Genomic DNA, 26,108 nt, shown 5'->3' with positions numbered 1-26,108 from the left:
GTTGCGACGCATCCTATCGACGTGTACAGTAAACAAATTTGAGAATGGAAAGCGATCAATGCTATGCCATGTCTCGCAGATGAAAAATCTCGTTAACATTTTTAATCTCGATCACAATAAGAAACATTTGAATTATGAATCTTTATTGGCTACCAGTTCCTATTGAAATTTGACAGCCACAGGGTGTCAATTTGGAGCCTTGGGGGGTTAAAAACCCGCCCTGCCGTACCGAGCTTCTGCTTATACCGACGGTGTTAAAGGGCGCAACGGCGTTAAAAAATACCCACTCCCCAGCAGCCACCCTTCAAGTGCGTAGAATACTCACAGGGTTGGCCAATCGGGTACTTGTATCGGGTGCGGAAGACCCAACACTTGACTCTGCATCAGCCTAAGAAATTTTGCTCTTGGGTCGAACAAGCTAACCTGAGTGGGTTAGCAACTACACCCACCAGGCGCTTTACTCCCGTTTGACAGCGACCGATAATATTCCAAAATTGTTAATCAATTTATATTGGACAACGATTAATTTTTCTCCAAATTCACTGATTTAACATTTCTCATAATCTCGTCAGAGGAACGCTTTCCTCCTCCCACTCGAAACGATTTCAATCTGCGTGAAAAACGCTTGTTCGGGTCCGAAATGTCCGTTGAGACTGGAAAACAGGGCGAACCTGTGGGGGTGGTGACTGTGAAGGCGGTGAGCGCAATAACGGATAAGCGGGGCCATCGGACAGTTTGCGAGCGACTCTGCTGCTGATGGGCCGGACGATGGAGAGACAGGAATATAGGGAGTCGGTATATTTATAATGACCCTATATGTATGCAAATGGCTGCATATCGTACAGAGCTATCCCGCATCGTACTCGTACGTGACAGAGGGCTACGTCCACGTGTGCCACCCCATCCTTTTACTTCCGTGTATCCGCAAGTTCGTTTCTACTCGCTAGCGTAGCAAGTTGTCGTTCCGTTGGAAAGAGGAAAATTCGCATCGATTGCGCGTAAAACGCGGATCGAGCTGCAATTTTCCAGCTAAACCAAGTCTTTACGAGCTAACACGCGACCAGGTGATTCGCGATTCACCCTGGATACACATCGACATCGATTCACCCGGCCAGCCTTCATACCGTGACGTCAAACCAGAAATTGAAACTGACTTAAACTTTCGACGAAAGGATGGACTACGGGGTAATGGTAACAGAGAGATGCCTCGTTAACGACTTTAAAGACTTGTTAAACGCTACGGATAACACGTATCGTTCCCCAACTATGCTTCAATTATTGACTGATGGTGAAGTTATAGAGACAGATTCGTACTTGTCAAATTTTATAAAAAATTTTGAATTACTATCCTATTATCCTTTAATTTGTATTATTGTACACTTCGTACCACTATGAATGAATAAGGAAAGATTTTCATTCCTGTTTAACAGTTTTGTTTCAGCATTGAAAAATAATTTCAAGGATCAAATGAATTTTGCATTTATGGAACTTAATAAGAATTAATGAAACTTAAATATCTTATCAAGTATTTACACGTTGCCAATGTATCGTACAGTTTCATAGCTCAACAGGAATAAATAAGAATCGTTATAGATTTGAAGGACGTCACGAAGAAACTGCGACAAGCGACGATAACGACGTGCTATGTTCGAGTGACGTGTGAAACGTTTTTAATGGTGCATCTAATTTTCACTGGTTATCGTAGCTTTTCCTACCAACCGGCTGAAAAATGCCTAGAATTTCATACTGCTGCGATTTTCAAATGGCTTCTGTCAATTCTAGCCTCTTTTCATCGCGACATTAGCTATCGCGTTAGGATGAAAAGAACATCGATTGGCTTGAAATCTTGGAAAGAATTAATCACTCATTACCATTATATATTATTCGTAACAAATATCTGATAAAATTGCTAAAAATAACGTGCATCGTTCTGTACATTTTAATTCGCGAAGTGACAAGATTTATTTTCAAAAAAATATTAAAAAACAAAAAATTAATGATTAATAGATTTCTAACGCCATCATCTTGCAATAGGAAGACGTTGATGGTAATTTTCCTTTAAACTGACCAACCACTACCCATTGAATTCTCTTTACCCTCCCTTTGTCAAGGGATGATCTCGAATTGAAGATCATTTGGTACGTCTATTCAGAAGTACAGCCATGCAGTAAGTACTTAATGTCTAAGTATCATTGTCTCTCTGCATATGTGTCGTAACAGAGAGCAGTAGACTACTTTTGTCTGCACACACGAACGCTGAACGGTGCTACAAATGGCACCGTTGATGGGTTTACACCGAGCATCAACGCTCGCGGGCCAGGGCAAGGGGTAGGCACGCATTACAGATGCTAATGGTAAGCGCATAGTAGATGTTCCGCATGGAATACATTACCGTTTCGTTCCTCAGTCATTAGCCGTGAAAATACGAAATTTACCGTACGCAAAGTGCGACTCGTGTCTGTGGCGGCTGTTAGATGCTGTTTGTCCTGCGGGAAACATCGACCACTCTTGTGGAAACGTTCGACGAAGATAAATACGTTTATGGCAATGACAAAGCGAGGAGAAGATCTAGGATCAGATCTCCAGTAGATGGTGAAATAAAAAAATTATCATTGTCCAAATTGCAATTCATAATCATTATGTTGCATTACTTTATATCATATAACTCGTGTAGTTTTTTTAAATGTTTAAAATATTAAGATTATTTATTTCTCGTATCCTATGGTCTATAAAGAGATATTTTTAACAACCATTTAAAATTTCAATTAATAGCTAGGATAGGGAGCTATCGCTTGGTCTCGTATCATTCCAGTGAGGATCATGAAGAGCAATGATTTGAGTTCATTACCAAATGGTATATGGGATGCCATGATCGTAAAGCATTTATGAGTTCGAAAGGAGTAACTCTTTCGGTTTATGGACACTTACGAACAGTAATGCTACGGTTTAGAAGTTTGCCCTAGAAATAAATTGACGACGTGATAATGCATAGTTTGCTTGCACCTTGTTAGAACGTGAACTGCCTTGGAACTTGATTAACTTTTAATATTGTTTGGGATTAACCGATTATGGTTCCCTGCAAGGCGTGCATGCATTTTCCGCGGGAGATAATTAATGAAGGTAAAAGGGCGTTGAATCGAAGAAATTCTATTTACTAGTTAAACAAAATACCTCTTTCTATAAACAGGTAAGTGCTTAAGTAAAGAAAGTATTATTAATTAAAATATTGATCTTCATTTATCTAATTCTATAATAGTTCGAAAGTATCAATCTGACAGAGCTTTAGATAGAAAATAATTAATAAATCGTGCCTGTTCGACAGGCACAAGCGAAAATACGAAATGTTTAAATCACAGAGCGTTCGCGTGCCGTTGAATGATTGCTTGATAGTCGATTGACGAGAATTCATCGCGGATTTAATTACAGGGACCCGCGTGATTTCTTCCACGACAATGACCGTGAGCAATTTTTAATTAACACGCGCGACAAAGTGGACAAAAATGACGGGTACCGATCGATGCTGTGCCGACCACAGGCCTTTGGTTATTCCCGCCTCGTAGTCAACTAACGAAGACGAGGAGGAACAAATTAATTTGCCTCGTGAAAAGAAAAAAAAAGGGGGAAAAAAGTTATTCGAGCTTTTTATTTTCTATTTTCCAAACTGTCCGCTGAGATTAACTTTTTAAATCTCCATAAACTTTGAAACTAAAAGTACAATACGGATCGTTAATTCCCTATCAACTCATAGTGATCGAAACAGGATCTTTGAGGTCCACAAGAATTTCTATTAAATCCGATTCACTAATAATCACTATCCACAGTTATTCATCTCCCTAAATTCAATATAAACAAAAGGATATGAAAATTAATCAACCATACCACTCACTTCCGAGACATGAACGCAAATCCCGATCGAGTGATTATTAACGGACAATGGTCAGTCGATAGGTCCCATCGAATTAGTTAGAAATCATATAGAAACAAAAAAAAAGAGAAAGAAGGAAAGATTATAATTAAAAATCGCTGCAGGTGAAACAATACCGAGAGCCAGTTCCACTCGCAGCCGTTTCCAACCCCCGAGCAACGGCGCTTTGCGCGCCCTCGGTCTCCCAAACGTCCGATCTACCCTCTCTTCCACCACCTCGAGGGAACGAAGGAACGAGTCAGACTCCCTCCTTCCACCCACTCGCCCCTCCATCCTGGCAAAGCCACCCCTCCATTTACCACCGCCGCTGCCGCTGCCGCCGCCACCGCCGCCGCCGTCGTCGTCGTCGTCGTCGTCGCCACCACCGCGATACATTGCGATACACGGTTCTTGTCTCCACGCTACCTACCTACGTGCAGGTCACACAGCGCTCCAGCAAATCCATAGCCACGCACTAGGCCACTAGGCATCATCGTCTCTCCCCGTTTGTCCATCTTTCCCTACGGTTGTTCGGTGTCCTCCGCACGAGGACACGGCACCCTTCTCCGTCCTCAACCCCTCAGCCCGCCCGACCGCAACAACCAACACATACACACACACGCACACACACAACGGTGCTTCGTAAACACAACAAGCGGCTACGGCGACGCACGCGTACAGGCCGAGCACGCTGACGGACCGATTCGTTCGTTTTTTACCCGTCGTTACCCGTTGTGATCTCGATCCAGCGGGATCATTTCGAGCCGACCACGCGAGTGCCGGTATCCATTGTGATTCGTGTCTCCGAGTGCGTAGTTCAGTGTGTTTACCGGTTGTGTTTGACAAAGGAGGAACCGCTCGAGCACGTGCACCAACGACCAAGGAGGAACCGTGTGACCCGCGAATTTCCGCTTCTATCCGACGGCTACAGCCTCGCCTGTCGGTTTCGCGAAGTTTCTTGACAGTCCACGTAACTTCTGCTTGTTTTACAGGTGAAGTGTTTCGGATTTCTTGTAACCGAGTGTGTGCGTGTATCGTTAGTGTTGTTATACATTCAGCACGGAAAGATTGTTCCTTAGTTTGGACCTAACAGAGTGACCACCACGGTACCGCACTGATCTGACGGACAAGAGAACGTGCAGAAGTGTCCTTAGAGCTGAAGACACTTCGTAGTAGATGGCCTAAATACTTGCACACCACTGGCCGTTGGTAGGTGAAGAAAAGAAGGGTACAGGAGATCCGGCGGCAAGTGATATCGACGCCCAGGAAAAAGTAAAGGAAGGTAGTTGGATGCGAAGGTAGTGCGAGCCACGTGAAACTGGTGGCTATTTTGCCGGGTCGCTTGTAAAGGCTCGAAGCCCCCTGGTTTCCCGCGCACAGCACGAGCCGAGCACACACAACCACCCCGGCCAACCAACCAACGAGTCTACCCACCGCCACCAGCCCCTACACACAACAACCCAACGAAGCATCCCCCACTCTGAATCGCACAACAGCCTGAACGGAAGTGCTAGTCAGTCGGCGAGCGACCTTCCAACATTACGGGTTAGGTTCCCTCTTTTTCCGCCCGTCGCGTCTTCGTCCTCATTCAACAGGATTGCGAGGACCTCCTGACTGGGATACACGGCAGGCTAATCGGTTAAATATCGAGGTTGCTGCTGTTGCACGTAGGATAACGGATGTGACGATGACTGTTGATGTACTTGCTAACTGATACACGGTTTGTCGCATTTCAGCCAATGACCAGTGTTAAACAACAATTGAAACAGAGATGCCATTTTGACAGTGACGGTGCGTAGTCGCGATCATCGTGCGAATTCATCAGGGAACGTGTTCTACAGTTGTGCGCGCGAATCGTGATAACCGGTGAGAATAGAAACAGTATTTCCTGCGGACATCGAATCATCAACGTCGGAAGTGCTGAGCTGCTACAATTTTCGACCACCGCAGAGTCGATGCGAAAGCACGACGAATTGGCGAGAAAATATTGCTGACAGTTCGACACAAACATCGGCAGCGGATAAACTTGGTTAGCGAAAGGAAGAAACAGGGGAGCAATCAATTGTGTACTTGTTGAACCGGCAAATACGGCGTCGGGTTTTTAATATTTGATACCGGCCACGGCTGCAACTCGTTCTTCAAAGATTTACAGGATAAAAGGAAACTTTCTACCAGCTGTATCGAGAAGTTAAACATGCTAGCCGTGTTTGGTGCGGTGATCTAAGGGACAGACGTACGAGGCTACCGAAGTCGACCACGTGGTTATGAGTGTGCATCACCCACGCCAAGGGTTTTCGGTACACACCAAACGAGACTTCCGCAGAGCAATACTTTCTTACCCAACCTGTTAGGACAATTAAAGGTGCATTAAAATACATCAAGACTGATTATAGCAATCGTAGTTGAACATCTGTCCACTGGCCCTTAACGTCCTGCGAGAAACGCGTCTCCATAGTTTGGAAGGAGCTAGAGTAAATTTATACAACGAAGAAGCTGATTTTGTTGACTACTTGCGAGTAAACGTCTGTTGAATTTAAAAGAAATAATCACTGAAATAAACAGAACGTCCATTGACTTCGATAGTCTTATTTGCGAAGAGAGCTGCACAGCGAGTGGTCCAATCGAGGAAGTGAAGAAGGAAGCAGGTCGAAGTGAAGCGTCTGAAGATTTGACAAATTAATTGACACCGGTCGGAGATAGAAATCAGTGAGAAGGTCAAGGATAATTAAAGAAAAAAAACGCGGTTGGAATTGGCTACCCTAGGAGAGCTGCAAAACAGCAAAATCCCGCCCGCAGGGGATCGTGAACATAAAGAGGCTCAGGTGGAAGTGGTCCAGTCCAGGTCAACGCTCGGCGTCAGTAGGCCGTATCAGAGCCCTCAACAAGGAGGGTGGGTGCAGTGGTGCAGTGGTTGCAGGAGGGCCAGGGAGGTTGGGGTGGCCTCGTCCACAGGCGCCTTGGCACCAAGTGCACCGGGCCCCGGGGCTGCGGTGGTGGGCTGCCTTGTTGGGGTGTACCCGTGTTCTCCCTCCTCCACGGGGCCCAGGGGCCCCTTAACTCATCACCTCCAGGCTATACCGAGTCAGCAACAACCGATTGGTTGCCGTGCCTGTTGCTGCGTGCATAGCGATCACCAGCCAGCTTCGGTCCAGCTTACCAGTCAGCGGGGCGGTCTATCGCTGAGGGTAGCGAGGGTGGCGTCCACCACCTCCGTCCGAGCCGCCCCCTACGCCCACCCCCAGCACCAGGGGCTGGGGCAGGAGTGCAGGTAATAGTAAATTACTAAACATACATTAGTAGCTTCACTTCGACACATATAGTACTAACTCTACTACTACTACTACTACTACCAATACCACTACCACTACTTCTAACCTCTACTACTACTACTACTACCGCTACATCTGCTTCTACTCTGCTCGTCGTCGTCGTGTCGGCAGTGTTTAGTCAATATCAAAAGTATACAATATACAAAATAAAGAGTATTACGTAGTAGTTCACGTCGAAGTAAGAAACACGATTGATGGATTAAAAGAAAAGAGTTATCGAAAGCCCAAAAACCCACGAAAAAGGTGTAGGGAGGAGACGGGGGCATTGGGTGGAGGTGGTGCGCACATCCTCGGCAGCCCGATGCTGTTCGTCCCGTTCACGGTGCCCACCTTCCCCGCGACGCATCACCAGACGACCCACCCTGCGCATCAGACGCATCATCAACAGCTGCAGGCCACTACCCAGAATCCGGTGCAGCAACCGCAACAACTCACCCAGCTCAATCAGCTGAGCCACCTGAATCACCAAGGCATTGTGCCGGCTACCACTAACCAGCCGACCATACACAGCACCAGTTGTTCGCCGCAGCAACAAGCGACGACACCGAATAAGGTAAAAAGAATGTTTGCATCATTATTTCATCATGCTTTCTCGCCTGGAATATTTTCATTCAACTGGAAGAATCATGCTTCCTGTTGTGCCCCAAAGGCATCGCAGCGAAGACGGTCTTCATACCTTTGGATGGCTTTAGGTCATGCTGCACATGGAGAATCGTAGTTACTATATTATATCAGTGACTACAAGATTTATACTCACTTGGGTAGTCTAGACTCAGGACACTACCTTAACCCTTTTATCATTTATAGGTTAATACAGTAACAAAAGATTTGTTTATGAGCACCTACGATAAGGAACAAAAAGAATCGCAAGTCGCACAGGGTGCAATGAATTTTCACCCCGTTTCTGTTCAAAGCTAACAGGAATATCCCAACAATCCTCCGATCCATCATTGGTGATCGTGACAGTTAAAAAAGGGAAGAAATAATGCTCGTGTCTCAATAGTCAGGACAGAGCCGTTTATCATCGAGTTACTAGAATTCCAGTTCGCTGATTTACATATCACCGGTTCAATTCAATGCATTCAGTTGAACGTAAAATCGGAACTGACCGACTATAAATAAAATAACAATTCTTTGCTTATATGATCCAACCGGGATCGTATACATTTTACCTGACCTTGTCAACATGTATTTATCGAAAACGAACTTATTATGTTGTCGCGTGAAAATTATTGCCAACAATACGCATTAACGCATGAATTATGTTCTTCAAAGTGTTATCCTTTGATTGAATCGCTAAATTATTCATGCAATTATAACGACAATTAACATTATATTAATTTTTGGTTTCGTTTTCCACTGAACTTTTTGATTAAAAATTTCTGGGGATATTTATCAGGACGGATATCAATTTTGTGCTTTTGCTTTCAAGTACCACGAAAGAAGAGGAGAATTGTTCTTACAGAAAGGAATACTGTCTGCGTTATTTAAGAGCTCTACTACTTAAATTTATGGCACTTGAATTAAAGCGACTTCAAGTCAAGTGGCTTCACTTGTACAAGTACAAATTCTAATTCAAGTAACTTGAATGAATCCAAACTTGAAATCACCTTACCTTAATGTAAATAAGTTGTACTTGTTAGTTGAATTCAAGTAACTTGACCGGTCAATCTTGTAGGCAGTTTCTGGTTCACAGTCCTATGTCCATATTGCTTTCTTCAATTCTTCTCGCCCGTGTATCCTCGCGGCGACGCGCTTTTATTATCCTGGCTAGGATTCAAGTCAATTTTCTTTAGCGAGCCATAAGTCGCGGCGCGGGGTTCCTTTCGAGCCACCGTCGCCGAAGATACGCAGCGACACGCTACCGTTGCCAGCCATCCGAGAACTTCCCTTTAATTCTTCGAGTCTGGCAATCCGCGGGTGGTGTTTCCTCTCTCGCGTGGTATTCCACGAAACGATATGATACGAGATACGACCCTCTTCACCGTTGGCGCCGGCTCGCCGATCGGAAGAAAAGACGTATCGTGCTGGTTATCAATTATCAACCAGGAGTGTAAAAGGGTGGAGACGTCAGCAAAGGAATCGTGTGAATTGATCGTCTCATCTATTTTTTTTAGGAAACGAGGTTAAATTAAAGTAAATAGTCCCCTGAAGTTTATAATATTTTTCACAAGAAAATCAAGGTACCAGAAATAACCGTGTTAACATTATTTCAAATGGAATGACAGTGATATATGTACACGTTTATGAAAATAATACAAGTGTTTCATTTAAACACAAGTTTCTTGTAATATATGAACCGAGCTTGGAACGTGTCTGCATTTAGACAATATTAATATAAATTACGTTTCGTGTATACCCAGGTGTACAGTTTACATATTGTGTGCATAACAATGTAATTCTATATACTGTTACGTGTACACAGCATAGAACACATTTGGGTATATTTACGAATAACAGACAATTAATTAATAATAGTATTAATTGGAACAGATGTAAATAATTTTTAATAAAATTCTATTCCTATAGAAATGTTTGCAAAATTTGTTATAATAAATTCTTAGGTATATGTGTTTCTGTTTGGAACACCCTAAATGTGAAGCATTCGGTGACTAAATACTTTGTAAATTATTTCTGCGAATCTGAAAATGCTTTCAATATACACCGGAGGAAGCTCTGAAACGCTTACTGATTATCAAGAGGCTGCAATTAATGGAAATACAAGTAAACCTTGAAGATAAGGTGCAGTTTTCATCCAATAAAGGGTTAGAAGTTTGCAAGGTGAGCGTTCGAGGAAGAAGCGATAAAGAAGAAAAGTTTGGCGGAAAGGGAATAGGAGAATTTCTAAAGCAAGGGAAATAGCTGGTACGCCGATGGGAAGACTCGCGTAGAAGGAGCAGGAAGACTTTGAGAGTTGTTCCCGTAACTTTATTAATTAAAGGCCGTTAGTCCTTGTTGCTCGATACACCTTATATACCTACCCACGGTTCGTGGTTCTTTCGTACAAAGAAGAACGACCCACTCCTCCTTCTTCCTCTGCTTTATCTATTGGTGTCTTGTTCGACGCTCTTATCTCCTGTATCGATCAACTTCAATGTCCGCCGATGTAACGTCCGATGGATCGTGCCTCGCGTTATTGCTTCTCAAAAGATCGTCCCTACTTTATTGTGTTTAATGCAAACACTTTCGTGGATGCTTCTGAAAGCCATTTCCCTGCTGGATTATTCCAGGAACAACTACTCGTTTAGATATCGGTAAACTTCGTTAGGATGGTGTATTACTCGAGAATAATTACGCATTAGCAACTACTATGGGTACCAGTGATTCGAACGATAGATACTGGGTAATGATGGGGTATCTATTAGATAATAACAAATTTTAATATCCATAGTAATCAATCTAAACCTTCACCTTCCAATAAAAAAAAAAGGTACCTCCCGATCCATTAAACGACATCCAAAATTCGTTGATCTAATTTAGTTCGACGTTTAACAACTGGTACGCGATGAATTATCACGGTCCGCGGGCCCGTTACAGCTTTCCGTTCTTCGTGGCCGCGTGCATTTTCTCGCGAGAAAGTAATTACGTGCCGACTGTCGGTGGCAAGGAAAGAAAGGGGCCGTTCTGTCGACAAAGGACAACCAGTTAGCGCTTGCCATAATTAGGAGATTGCTTCTCGCATGGTAAAAATGTATCGCAGTGACGAAGAAAGCGCGGAAGGAACTCATTACGAGCGAAACGATGGTGTTGGAGGTTGGGTGGGTGAAAGAGGAAGTTATGAAGAAGCGAAGAGAAGAGAGAAGGGGGTAGAGAGAAAGAGAGAGAGAGAGATGTTGAATGAAGAGGGGGTGGTGGTGGTGGAAAGTTGGTTGGAGAAGGATGGTCGGAACTAGGGGTTGCGTATAGCCCGTTTTCAAGGGAAAGCGACGCGGAGGTTGCTCGTGGTGGAAAGAAGCGAGGCGAGCAAGGGGAAGATCAAAGCACTGGAGATGATTTCATTACGACACGCCACTCGTCTACTACGTTGAAATATCAAAAGAGTGGCGGCCCTCGTACAAGTACGACCAGTCGTTGGCTCGGCTTCGCTCGGCGCGTGCAAGTTTTCTGCACAATGCTTTTCTTGTCAGTTTAAAAAAGAGAACCCGCCTGCTGGAAGGCTCCTGTTGCGGGACAAAGAAGAAACTTGCCGAAGGAAAAGGCTCGCGCACCAAAGTAACCCTCGCCGTTTTCTGATTCCGAACTTACCGCCTCCCTTTGCCCGCGAGGGAAGAATATTATTAGCTCAAGCTGCTTCCTATTGTCGGCATAAGTTCGACCGTGGTATCAGATAAAGATAAGCATCCACTGCATTCAATTCGTTCGGAGCTTATGAAATATAACCGTCGCGAGATGATCCTTCGATTTTTCACGGGGCTAACTGTTACTTGATATTGAAATAGAGACGAAACATGAAATGTATATAATTCTAAATTTTTAATTAATAGTACTCTTAAGTAATGAGCTAACGATGATTATAAAGAATTAAAACATTTAACTCTTGATATTTCTTTTTCAAGACCTTCCTTTTCAACTCTCCTTTCTTACAACTGATATAAGCTTCTCCCTTCTGCCATTTCAATCAAGTAATTTCATTTACGATAATAGAGTTAAGAATTATCTCAATTATTTTTCCATTTCTACGATGTAAATAGAATATTTACACTGACAGTGTTCCACCTATATTCCACGAATGAAAAGAAAAAGGACCTAGACTGAAAACTAATTAAGGGTAACAGCAAAGAGTAAACAATTTTTCGTAATTACTTCTAACAAAGATCAAAGGATTATATAAAGAATTATATAAAAGTATAAACTAACCAAAAAAGTTCACCCATTACATTTTCGAAATAATTACAAGTATCACAAAAATTGTAATTCCGTTTCTAAAATGAAATTGACATTTCTGAATTCCGTCATAATTACTAGGACACCCTGTATAAGCAGCCGAAACTATGGAGAAGAGTAACCGGAAAAATATATATACCCCTGAGTAATTCCAGCCTTCCCAGCCCGCTAGTTGTACATAGCGAAATCGCGAAGGATTCTGAGGCAAATGTGGAAAGTTGTTAGCAAACTGGAAATATGATACTCGGTCATTGCCGAGAAGTGTTACTATCGCGCAACACGAACTCAAACATATTACTCAACTTTCGAAGTTCCGGTTGTGGTGGTTCCAACTGATAACTGTAAGGGGTTGTTTAAAAAAGGGGCGTGTATTTAAAATTAAAACTCAGGATGGTTCTTAGATTCTAGAAGAGATGAGGCGGATACTAGGCAGTGGAAAATCTGACCTCTTTACTCAAATTACTTTTTGTCATATTTAATTAATTCTTATCGATCAAAAATAACGTCCATTTATTAATTGCGAGGATGGGCAAATTGCATTTGGCTTGAAATTTGAACTAAATCAAGACCATTTAAACCTAATCATGACCATCCCAAGTATTCATTGGATCTCTCTTTTTCTAAAATCACAGTGTATAAAAAAATATATATAATCAGACGAGTGGTGGTTTCCTCCAAAGCGTCGCGTGTACGCGCGACCGCGTGACTAATCGTCTCTCCTTGGGTCTCCCGTTAAACCCTTTGATCGACGAGCAAATTTTTTCAGCCCTTTGCTCTTTTACCTAACCCATTCCAAAGCCCGCTTCCGGAACGACGCGAGCGCAGAGAATTACACGCGGAAAAGGGAGGGGGTGGAAAAGCCCGCGAGGGAGGCGATGCAATTCCGCGGGATTTGAAATAGTCCCGACGAGGGGGAGGGATGTATACCTGGACACCCCAGATCGATCTGCAACGACGTTTAGTCTTGGTGGGCAGCGAGGTCGGTAATTAAAACGATATTCGTAAAAAGGAATCCGGCTGCAGGAACATAATAGATGGAACGCACTGGGGGTGCTACCATAAAATTTTACAAATGGACGTACCGTTACGTTGGCTTACAGAGAAAGGTAGAAAGTTGGGGACAAAAATAGAGGAAAAAAGAATTCCAAAAGCGAGAATGAAAAAATGAATACTGGACACAGGTACAGAAGGGGTGTTCGTTCTCTACCTACGTCATTTCCTCCTCCTCCCCTATGTCTACCTCTTCTGAATGTGTCGTGCTCACGCAGATACAAATAAACAACGGGTCATACAGGCCGAGTAACAAATGCTGGACATTTACATTTAGCAGCGTGGGTGATCCCTTCTCTCCCTCTCTTCTTCCTATGTGCATATTCTTCTTGAGGGAGAATTTCAGCTTTCTGTTTGAGAAAATATATATTATCCTTTGTTTTCCTTTCTGTCTGCATAATTTGAGCATTGAAATGTTAATATGAGTACATATCTATATTTTTAAAGATTTCCAAAGGATATCCACATTTTTGAATTCAGAAAACCTGGAAATCCTTTCTTAACGATATTCCTGCAGCATTGTAATTCATTGTTTCTCTATTTCTCTATTCGTATATCCTTCTCTATTCTCTCGTTACCCCGTTCTCTGCTGTTCCCTCACGGATTGCTTGCACTTGGTAACGAGAATGCACCTGTATGCAGGTTGCATTATGTACGGTGGCTCGGTATAGTCCACAGTTAGCACAGCGCTGGCCTTCCCAGTGCTTGCAAATTTTCCGGTTTTAAATGTTAATTTCAGCGTAATCGATGGTACTCGCTTTGCCGGGCTACCAGCATGTTCTATCCAACGCCACTCCACCCTTTCTGTCCGTCCAATCGTAGAACACACCGATCTAACGTGATTGACCTCGTTAAGCGGTGAATTGATAAAACGAAAAATTATTAAATTTATTTTGGCAAAAAAAAAAATATTTGAATACACAGCCTTTGTATTTTTTTATATATTTCGTTGCAGGAAATCTTTGCAATAAAACTTTCAAATTGTAATTAGGAGGTAAAAAAGGGAACAGATAGGATAGGTAGTTCAGGATTGGATAATGATAATAGCCAAAACGTTTAGCCAGACCTTCGTCCTCTTTGCTTCTGTCGCTTGCACCGGACAGGATCGATACTTTGTAATTATATTAAGCAGAATGTTGGCGGCAATGACTGGCCCGGTACCGTGGCTTATTTCGAGATAGAAGTATCACTGCATGGCGATGGACGACAATCGGGACGGTTAACAGGAAGTAATTGGACATTCGTAGTTACCATCCAGCGGAGCACGTCTGTAATTCGTTGGATGGGTAGAGGTTGTCGGTTGTCAGTATTAGCCAGGGCTCTCTGTTTTGCATACCCACCAACTTGCATACGTCGTGCATATCAATTTTCCGTCACGTTTCCACTTATAATGTTGATTCGATTAACAATTACGCAAGTAGGTATTGGAACTTGTCCGCGTCATTGCACATCTCGTGAATGTGTAATGACACTCAGCTTACCAAACGATATTCATTTCCACGACACTAATTGCCGATATTTCTGCGCTACCCTGAATTCTGATACCTGTTTACCGAACATTCGGTAATATTAAATACCAACTCGTATCATTCAACTGATCCTTGTTCTGGATCTCGTTGAGGATGCTGAGGAACGAGATTGATCTCTTCCACTGAAAAAAAATTTTTATTTAATTATTTAATAATAAGTGGGATTTAACGATAGCTGAGTATAACACCCTTAGCGTACCATAGGTATTTAATGACAGCTGACTATATTCATTCCATATAACGAAAGGGTTAATTTAAATATAAAAATGCAAGCCTTGAGAATATATATTAATTCTGTTAAATTTTTCATTTCCAGAGGAATACTAGATATTTATTTTATCCGTGGAGGGTAGATAACGTGTCAGGTAGTTTATTCCATGAATATAAATCACTCTCATTGATTATCGGGCAATTCTCAGCGGTCCATTCAGTCTGATCGCCAACAGTTCATCGATTCGGCGAAACGATCAAACTTACTCATCGAAATCGCAGTCCATAAAGTCGCAGTCCCGGAAAGCCGAAGACAAAGTGGCGGTACGAAATAAGGCGGCATAAAGCAACGGACTGTGGAAGGATGGTTTGGGATAGAAAGCGGGCAACACGCGAGGATAAGAGGGTTGGATAGAAGCGGAGGGACTCGTTATGCACGAAACGCATTACTTTTATCTCGAGCAAGCCGAGAGTGGCGCCGAATTGCAATCAATTTTTTGTCTTTCTTCCTCAACCTCGCTCATCGCTCACCCTCTTTCTCACCCCCTCCACCTCATTTTATCCGCAGTCCACTCAGTTCCATTCCTTTTTGGTTCCGTTCTGAACTGATCCGTGCCTGCCCTGGGCCGTGTTTCGTTCGTTCGTTCGTTCGTTCGTTCGTTCGCTCATTCGTTCAGGATGGCTGGCTGGCGTTACCCCGTGCAACCGGAATTTGCATCCCGGATCCCACTATTTGCATTTCAATTCCACGAGACTCTCACCGCCGCCGTTGCCACAGCCGCTGCCAAACGGCGGGTACAAACATAAATACGAATTCAAGGGTCCACAAATGACTATATCTCGCATAACTTCACCAACGATTCGGTGTATCCTGATTAGATTCGCCGTTCGACTCGTCCTGTGGAAATTTAAGGTACGACAACCAGGATGAGATCAAGATTTAAAGCTAGCCATAGAGAAATTCTTTGCCATTTTACGATATTATTATAAAAAAGAGGAAAAGAAAATGTTTAGAAATGCAAAGGACGTACTTATCTCCCGAAGTGAAAAGACGACCGATGAAACTTTCTTGTTCTCCTCGGTGGCAGCAAAAACGTTAATACGACGTCTTTCCCAACGCGTGTGCCTCAAAGTACATCCGGTGATTTATCTAGGCTGATACACGATAGTAGCCGCGTATACCACATCAGTGTAACTAACCCCTTCACTCTGGAGAGCCCCTAAGGCGATGCTCTCTTCGGCGCTCACGCTCGGATCGATCACATGTGCAGCTTTACTCTCTTCTCTTTCCATCTAGACCGTAAACCGTTCTCTTCCCTCTCTTTCTCGTGCATTAGGTTGGTCGATCGTGATCGTCAAAGGGTCGCTCGCTCGTAATCAGTCGTGCGAGGGCTCACGCACGTCCTATCGCGACTATCGGGGTCGTTAACCCCCCACCCTCTCTCAACATTCGACCCTCTACCACCTTCAACCATCGCCTCCTCGACCTCTTCCAACCTTCTACTTCTCCACCCTTCTCCGCCCTCCTCATCATCCGATGCACGATCTCACTGCAACAACACGCGGACCCCTCGGTCAGAAGCGTTGGCTGATCCGAAAGCCCGTTTCACGGGCAGCTGGATCTCAGGTGAGACGTGAACGAAGGTAGGAGAAAATACGGGATACGGGGAAAGGAAAATAAGGATTGTACAGCAGGTATTCGTGCGTGTCGAACATCTTTCTGGACTTTGAATCATGACGCTTGCCTTGTTCGACCGCGTGGCCAACACGTCTTTGATCTTCACAGACACGCTTTATGGATGTTGCAGATGGGCTATATTTTCTTTCGTTTCGTTATGATTCAGTGAGATATATGGTGTGACGGGGTTATATTGATATTCCGCAGGGAATCAACAATGACCACTGTAAAATTGCAAAATTAACTTGTTAGTTTGTAATTTTAGAATTGATATGTTGCTTTCTATGGAAAATTGTCGATAAGTAATTAGAGAATTAATTTATTACACTGACTTCTCTGAAAAATCAGCAGCAGTCAATTATATAGCCAACTTATTCATTTATAGGCATTGAGTTAATTTCTATAAAGAATCATACTTGAATAATAAAAAAAAAATTTCCAAAACGCAAATAATGTGTTTTGGAATATCTTCTTTGTTTTCGAAATGACCAACTCGTCATCAACTGTTAAATGGGTCAACGATTTACAGCCGCAATGGATATCAAAGTTTATCGCAGTTATATAGGTCATTATTATTCGCATTACCGTTCGATCATCAAATTCGGCTATCGCGGACAGTTAATAGCTCGTCGATTTAGATTTAGTTGCAAATTTTCAGTTATCTGACTAGGCTGCGGTTTCATTCGCTCGCTGTTCGTTAGTGCATTATTTTCGACGTTAATTCTGAACGTAAATATCGATCATTGTTTTTAATGGTGTTTTAATGGATACGAAACCGGACAGATAAACCGAGGATAACCTTAAGTCTAATTAATATTTGATTTCTAAATTAATTTTTAGTTAAATATTTTCACGGTTTTTCAGTTAATATAGAATCTAAATGAAATCTTAACTTATTTCAGAGTGTAATTTATTTAAAATCGTGGTAATTGAAGATTCCGCCGGTAAAATTATTGAAACGTACTGGTACATAAAATTTTAATGATATTTAGCAATAGCTACGAGCAGTAGCTGAGCACGGACATGAAATTCTCTGTAGCAACAGATAATTTCATTGCAAGGACACTGTAGGACATATTTAAGTAAGTTTAGTACTATGCGAATAAGTTTTAATCAGTACTAACGACTTTACTAATTGAATTGATAGTGTATTCTACTGTGCAGTCCCAACCCTATAAAATTATTATTTCTGTTAACACGTTCATCCATGCAACGATAAATCTAATTAAATCTACCATAAATTTCTTAATTAAAAAAATACATTAAGATAAGGTATTTATAATATTATATTTTATATTATATCATGTTACTATTTTAAAGTATCATTTTCAAAATGAAATTATATATGCCAATATTTTTTTTTATTTACCATCAAAATTTTAATTAATGCACCCTTTCGTACGTCTGGCTCACAATTGACCCAACCACTACCCTTCGAAGGTTAATACATATTTTCATTCTTTATACGAGGATGATCCCTGCTGCCCGTCTTGTCAAGAAAAAGTACGATGTCGAGACATCGAGGGCACGAGAAGTAGATTGCAAATGAGAGTTTCTCCAATGGCTATATTTCTTACGGAGATTTTTAATCCCGTGGGCAACGTGATGCCGGTCCGACGTCCAGAGGTTTCGTTTTGCTTTTCCTTCCACGATCCTCTTGCCTTTCACCTTTCTCGGCCCTCTTTCTCTCCCATGATCGTTCTTTTTGCACATCGTTTGACACGAATAAAATGTTCCCTCGTATTGTAAGGGATTATCCACTTTGTGCGTGTACAATGTTGGAATGACCGTGCAAAATTGCGATAGCTGGAATCGATCGCGTCCCATGACAGCCATTTATGATACATTTTCGGCGGATTTCGGGATGACATGTTTTACTCAACATTGTAATTAACGTCAGAGAATTTTAAATATTTTGTAATACCCACTTGAAATTTATATTCTTTTTTAGCAATCTATTTCTATCTAAATTACTTTATTATCTCAAATCCCTACGATATTAATTAAGAACTCCCTAATTATATTTCAAAATTTTCTAATTTTCTAATATATTTTATCTTTGCCTCCAAGATTACATCCATAAAATTCCGATATGTAATAAAATCAGAAAGATTTTAATAACGTGATCCAAATATCATTAAATTCCTCCCTCTACATGTAATTTCATTAATACAACAAAAAGGTAGAGATACAACATTGTTAATCAAACGTGATGATTAAAGAGGAAGTCCTTGACATATCGATTACATCGAAATTGGTAGATCAATGATCACTGTCAATCGTGAAGGTTACGTGTCTCTCGTTACTAATCAATGTAATGGAGTACAGCATTTGGCATAACAACGACGATACCCTGGACCACGGTAATTGCTTTGGCTTGTTGCTTATATATGTATATAGAATACCTGGATGGAACCAGAGACACGTTATTATTGTAAACACGAATATGGCTATCCGTACTACGAAACGAAGAGGGATTCGGTTAGCTGATATCCGTTTCACCTCACCTGGTCTGTTATACAAATCTATTGTGTATCCATCGTCTTTGACCATCTGAATAAATAATCGTAGAATTTGCATTTCGCGCAATTGCATCAAGCTGTTTCGATACAATGAAATTTTCGATACGATTGATCCTTGAATTAACAAGTATCCATAGACAAAAGACGATTTGTATTCCTTGTCGAAACTAATTTCAAGAAATAATCATAGTCACAGTAGAAAAGTCCTTATATAGTCAGACATACTATATGATTGGTTAATTTTTAAATTTAACCTTTGAAATTGCTACTGTGTATCAATAGTATAATATTAACACTACTTAAAGCTTTTTTTGATTATTACTAATTGCTTAATTATAAAAAATTTGAAACATATGTCACCGGTAATTATCGTGGCAGTCAATGATTTAATTTCTTAAAAAATATTTGGTAAATAGTTGTTAATATTTCTATCAAATGATAGGCGATATATTACAGTATTGTAGCCTATATAAAAAAAAGTATATTTTTTACATCACCCTTATACGAAACATTTTTTCTTACAATAATTAACAGTCATTGCAGATGGTCAAATTACGTGACTCACCCTGTACAGATCAATCATTACAACGCGCAATCTGTTCATAAATATTCCCCAGTTTCTTCTATCCAACTTAATCCACCGGCATTAATTAATTCACACGCACACACTTTTTCCTTCCTATAAAAAAAAAAGAGAACGCGTGAAGAGGTGTTTTAATCATTCATGATGCATCCACGATTGCACGCAAGGTGTAGTAACAGGGAGGTAACGTATTGCCGGAAACAAAGAATGATCGAGTGTTTTCAACGATTATGTTCTCGCAATCAGAAAGATCGTATTGCGTTGGTCCGGGATTCAAGCGTTTACGATTTTTGCCGTGACATCGGCGAAACCTTTGTCTACGAGATATATATTTCCTGGTTACCGTGGATCTCCTGATATCTCCTCAGGGACCGACTGGGAGCACCTGGTTGCTCCCAAGATGCTCCTAACAACAATACACCTAGTCTCTGTTCCGTTTAAATAGCTCGTTGCACGCCAGTAAACTACTCGTACAAACGCTAAACTCCGATAAATCATGGATCCTTGAACAGACTCGTTGGTACGTGCACTAAAAATCAGAATGAAAAATATCGACGTATAAGCAAAATAATGATGATGAGATAAATGTAACCTTTTATGAATATTCAATTCACGCTCTAACTTAACCCTTTGATAGCCAGTATCACATTCTTCATTTATTTTTATCTACTCCACTTAATACTAATTAGAATAAAAAATTAACAATTTCCTATCAGACTGAATATTAATTTCTTTTTCTGTAGTGAAAAATGATTTTGAAATTTTGGATTGATTCATCGAACGCCGCGGGGATATGCACAATCATCGAACAACCGTAATTGAAAACTGATTTGTATACCGAGCTTTAAGATAATCACACGTGGCAGGTTCTAATTAATTGCCTGCTGTACACTGTTATCACTTGCAATTGTTGTTTATCCTCGTTACTTTGATTATTAATCGTAACAAACAAGCTCCCAGGCAAGTTTCATTTAATTGGATACGTTCATGGTTGATATCGAGCTGGTCTTGCGAAATTTTGTGCAGATATACGCCAATTAATGGAGGCTGCTATCTAGAATTTTATGCTGGTAAAGACTGAACTTATAACGAATTGTTTGTGTATGCGTTGCCTCTTTTTAGTTGCTGTACATATTTACGTTCTCTAGAATTTAATTAATCGTTATGAGTTGGTAATATTTTTCATTTAATTTTAATAATTTATAATTTAATATTCTTCTGTTGTTTTTCAAGGTTTTAAATGAAATTTTTAAAATAGTTGTCAGAGGCAGTAAACAGATTAAGTAAAGCAAATAAACTTTATAAAATACACTTCAAGTTAATCCTATTTTCAATAATATTATGATTTTTCTTATTACACCTCAACGAAATTATTGTCTGAAGGAAATATCCTTTCGACAATAGATATTACAGCAAGCATCAGCAGCTTCCTTTTCACTGAAGCAACACGAAACATCGTTTGAAAAGTTCCCAGCGACGAGTTTGGCGAGTAGGACGGAAGGCAAGATAATAAAAGAAGAAGAAGAATAACAGGATAATTTACATTGTCAAATTTTCATTGTGTTTCCCCGTCTGAATTATCCTCTTTCACTTTACCCAACTACTCGTCGCTCTCCAACCCCTTTTTCCAGCGTCTTTCCATTTTACATCTCCTTGCCAGTCTATCCACAAAGAAAAACTTCTGCGGATTACCATCTCGTCGTGGTTCTTGTTAATATTTATTAGATGCCCAGCGTTGGAAGGCAATGAGGATCGGCAGGATTGGACGTAGTGTTACGGGGCAACATAAAACTTTCGCCCTCCAACTCGCCGCATTTTCGATGAAAGTGATTACGAAGGGAAATAAACGACCTGAACTATACAGCCCGTTTCCCGTTGCAACGATCTATGAATATCCAGCTATTTAACCGGCTGATAGATGAACCTCTCCAAGAATCCATTTGCACGTGCGAAGTAAAAGAGGGTAGTAAGAAAATGATCACCAACCCTTCAACTAAATGAGAAAAGAAAACTTCACCCCTCTTAGTCACCTATCAAAAACTTAGTTTTTAATATTTCAATCAAGAACAAAAACAACCCTTTCTAAGCGTCACCTCTTCAAGTCTATCCCTAATAATCTAATTAAGAAATTAAGTATTCCAAAAAAATTAAGATAAAAAACAAATCCCGACTTTTAGTCGATTCATCATTGAAAGCACAAACCCCTGATGAATTTTCTGCAATTTCGAACTTCTTAACGTTCCAATCACGGCGTCGGTAATTGTCGTGTCCCAACGGTGCGGAAACGTAGAACGTGGCCGTGGAGTACGAAGGTACATACACAGACGGGCGGTTCGTCGGCGTCGATCTACCGCAATCCCATTCTGGGATGGCGCAGCAGGGTGTCCATGGTGGTCGTCGGCTCGGTTTGCATTTCACAGCAGATATACGGTTATCTTGTACACGTCCGTGACAAAGCCCGTACGTTCCGGTTAAGCGCTATCTCGGCCCCGCTCCCTGGCGAACGTCTCTCCAATCTGCGTCCGTATTAATTACGGCACTCATTAAGATATCCGGTAATTCGCGGCGAGGGTGAACACGTTCAAGCAATCGCACACGGCCACGGGCAACGAGCACCGGTTGGCTAGCCGTTGCAGTTGAAACGGGCAATCTCGAAGGCTGAATTCGACGAGGCACGTGGAAACACCGTCTGCTGCTGTTCATTTAGCAAAAACGTGATTTTCGTTAATTAATTGACAGATTGTCGAGGTAGATAGAGGCGGTCGCAATCGAGTTCCCGGCGAAACGCCTCGGTTTCGTCGACGAAACTCAGCCGTCGATTCCCGGGGCAAATGGAAAATCAGAGGCGCACGGCGGCGCGGCGGGCGAGCGGGCGGAACGGGTGGGTGGTCGTGGGTGCGGCGAATGAATGCGGGGCGCGTCGCCAATTACCGCGTGTGATCGTCTCCGGAATAATTAAATTTGATGCGAACGCCAGCGATGCCCTGTCACGTCGGGAAGCCGCGGTCGAGACGATGGACATTAAGCCAGAGATACGCTGTTGTTCGCAGTTAACGGCCGAGATTAGCCTACGTGAAGGTGAATCAGAAACTTCTGCAATTGTTTCGTTTAGACGTGTTTCTATGACGATCATATCACCGTCTATTCCCAGCTATTCGATAGAATAATTGAATTTCATGAACGAAAGCATACTTCGTTTTAATTAAAATAAGACTTTCGTGAGTGATCGCGTACACCGCGTAAACATGAAAATTTGACCCAACTTATGAGCTAATAAATTTCATGGAAGTTACAGCGCAAGCATAAATCATAAGTTTGAAGGGGCTTCGCTTTAATTTCGGTAGGTGCGAAGCTGAAATTTTCAGCGAAAATTTTTTCACCCACCGCCGCCGTTATTCCCTCGAAACGTGCAACACGACTGATCGATGATGAAGAAACGACACTAATAAGCAACCAACGGTCAATATGGCATACCGTGTTCACGGGGTACGATATAATCTCGACGATAACTAGTGACTCGCATGCGAGTCACGAAAGCGTCGCGAACTTGCGGACCGACATGCCGCCATGGCCTGCGAGCATAAAGTGTCTACCGTCTAGCTACCATGCTGAGAAATACTCGTCACGATCGGTTGAAAGCTTTAACCTTAAAATACGGCTATAAAGGTAGTTCGAATTATTTCGCAACATCGACTGAATTGCTACGAAATACCTATGGTTACCTGTATCACATTATATTAAGTTGTTGCATATCAAATGGCCAATTTCGAAACATGCCAACTCTGACACGATTTCATCACATAAAAGTATCGCTAAATGCCACTTGTGATATATCAATTTAAAGCTTAAAGTTTCACGAAAACAACTGCCTAAACCTCTCATCCGTATTAGTTCTTCGTTGGAAGTAATGATAATATAACCTATGTGTTGCAAGTACACGTATCTCATCAAAATCTATCTAATATTAATTCAACTGGATTATTCGCAGTTACTTTCTTCTAAACCATGCCAAAGTCTAGCCTCTCATCCGAGTGATGGTTACTAGGATACGCGACAACCCCCGTAGCTCTTCTCCCGTTTTACTCTTCTCCGGTACGAACCACCCGCTTGTTCCTCCCCCGTTCCCGTCATCCGCCACATCGTGCGCTGATGTATGATTTAATGCTGGTTTCGAGAGTAGACCGAGGAGAGTAGACCGTAGAGCGAGTAGACTGGCAACGAAGTAAAACGGGGTGGTTGCAGAGGGGGGGGGATGAGAAGCACACGGGGGTAGCCGGGACGGTATAAGGGTTTGCACGGTGTAGTGTTGCAGTGAGCTCATTAATTTACTAGCAAGCGCCAAAGGGTGGCTTAACAAGGCGCTAGGTTCCATTTTATTGGGTAAAATTGAAGACACGTTGCAGAATACGCTTCACGAACGTGTGCAGGCTTACGGATGCTATCGAAGCCGAAAATGTCTTTGTCGGGAACACCTTGAAGATATTGCGTTTACCATATCTCCTACAAGGCTAATCTTTATTCAGAACATTGCATTGTATTGTAAAGAAAATTATTATTTTTTTGTGATAGCAATCAGATAATAATCAAACAGCAATGTTTAAAATGGAAAGTTATATTTGCAATATTTTTCAGAGAACAAAAATGATTTTTAATTTCTTTTTTGTTTTAATGAATTCCGGCTTATATTTTTTGCGACAAAAGAACTCTAGCCGCATGTTAGCTATCCGCGGTCAGTGACGTCTCCTGCAAAATGGCGGCCACCGAGGGAGCTCACGAGGGCTGAGGGCAAAACAAAAGGACGAAGAAAAATAATTAATGTGGGTGTCTCGTGTGAGCTCGCCTTCCCTATCTCTAGAAGAAGGATGCGACGAGTAGGAGATAAAAAAAAAAAAAAAGAAAAAAAGATAACGAGGCACCGGGAGGGCTCCACAGGCCAGACATGACAAAGGTGCCTGGTAACGTTAACGTTTTAAGCCACGTTTCAGGTATCCGTGCATGAATTCCCTAACGTGCCTGTACAAACTCACTTTCAAAACACTCCTTACGAATGTTAACTTTCTGGATACAGCAACGCGCTGGTCTCTGGACAATGCTTCTCACAAGTGTGAATTTGAAATGAATTCCCTAACAAGCACCACCCACTACCCTCCTTTGCTAAAAAGCTTACCTGGTCCTGTGATACACTTCTTTGCTGCACGACTCTTTTTTATTTTTAGAGGAACGAAGAGAAGATGAGCAAATTTCTTTGAATTATTTATATAAATTAAATTTATACCATCGATTAATCGATGACTCGTTAATTTCATTGAATTCGAATTCATTTAATACCAACCTTCGCTTTCTAAAAGAAAATAATGAAATTGTTGTATTTATCTTTGATACAAGAATTCTTCAGCGTTCGTCACATTTTCATGCTTATAGCAATTTCTCGTGAAACCTCCTATCCTGCTTGACGTCTTCCATCGATTCTCCTCAACCACCTTGCATCCTATTTATCACGATGCAACGGGCCACCGTTTCCCATCTATTATCCGTGAATGATAGAACGGATAAATTCTCGAGCCAGCTTGTAGAAATTGGCAGCACGGAAACACGATATAAAACGCACAACGGATATTTAAAAGCTACCGCCACGGTTGATTAATGGTGGCTGGTCGAAGGGAAGAAAAACGGGGGTAGCAGTTTGAAAACGTTGAATCTTCCGTGATTTTGATCAAAATTTATATATATATATATATATATTTCGCTTGCATGCCAAATGGTTAATTTTTAAATATTGGTAGTCTGATATCATTTGATGACACAGAAATATTGTAAAAAACACTCGCATTTATTTTTATAATTTCAAAGATCGAAACCATAAAGGTTTTGAAAGCTTAACAATTTTAATTTCTATAAACTTTTCGAATGTAGTCGAGTTTGATGGGTGAGCAAGTATGCCGAGCAGCTGCAGTCACTGGATAAAACAGTGTACCGTCATCGAATATTTATTCCACGCACGCGGGGATCGTTTTCACGGTACAATGATAATAGGATATAATCGATGATGAAACTGCCGGCAGGTGCGAGAGGTGTTCGAGCCGATACAGAGGCAGAAATTCTGGCGTATTTCAAACGAGACAAACCGAAGCCACAGTACGCGGCGTTAAATAATTGCTTGGTATCCGTTCGATTCTCGAGGGTGATTCGAATGGCGGGATTGTCGATGGGTCGGGGTTGAAGCGAGGCTGCTCGAAATGGAAAACCACGAAAAAAAAAGAAAAAAAAAATTGAAGCAACAAAGACCGAAAGGGTGAACAAGGGGGTTCGGCGACGAGGAGGAAGGTAAATCGAGAAAGAGAGAGATGTATAGAACGAAAGAGCGAAAAAGATGATATCGCTGGAGGAACAGAGAGATCGACGATAAACGAATCAACGAT

At 41.7% G+C, this 26,108-nt stretch overlaps 1 protein-coding gene and 1 long non-coding RNA gene across 7 annotated transcripts in view; one reads left to right on the top strand and one right to left on the bottom strand.

Moving 5' to 3' along the window:
* The window catches only part of LOC143305716 (uncharacterized), a 165,547-nt gene that overhangs the window by 12,354 nt on the left and 127,085 nt on the right, over positions 1-26,108 (bottom strand). Inside the window, exon 4 of one of the 4 annotated variants that reach the window (XR_013062831.1) lies at positions 16,697-16,808. The exons of the other annotated variants lie outside the window; for them this stretch is intronic. This is a non-coding gene — a long non-coding RNA (uncharacterized LOC143305716). Of the gene's footprint in view, positions 1-16,696; positions 16,809-26,108 lie in introns of those variants that run through there. 4 annotated transcript variants of the gene reach the window in all.
* The window catches only part of LOC117611917 (nucleolysin TIAR), a 355,924-nt gene continuing 334,475 nt past the window's right edge, over positions 4,660-26,108 (top strand). Inside the window, exon 1 of one of the 3 annotated variants that reach the window (XM_034340391.2) lies at positions 4,660-7,786. In XM_034340391.2, coding sequence (XP_034196282.1) covers positions 7,535-7,786 — 252 coding nt within the window. In that variant the 5' untranslated portion in view covers positions 4,660-7,534. The remainder of the gene's footprint in view (positions 7,787-26,108) is intronic. The other 2 variants (XM_034340392.2, XM_034340389.2) reach the window with 2 other exon arrangements.

The sequence above is a fragment of the Osmia lignaria genome, chromosome 10 (assembly GCF_051020975.1).
Source record: "Osmia lignaria lignaria isolate PbOS001 chromosome 10, iyOsmLign1, whole genome shotgun sequence".
NCBI classification, from domain to species: Eukaryota; Metazoa; Arthropoda; class Insecta; order Hymenoptera; family Megachilidae; genus Osmia; species Osmia lignaria.
The sequence above is the reverse complement of the archived record's forward strand: the minus strand, read 5'-3'. Positions and strand labels throughout refer to the sequence as shown.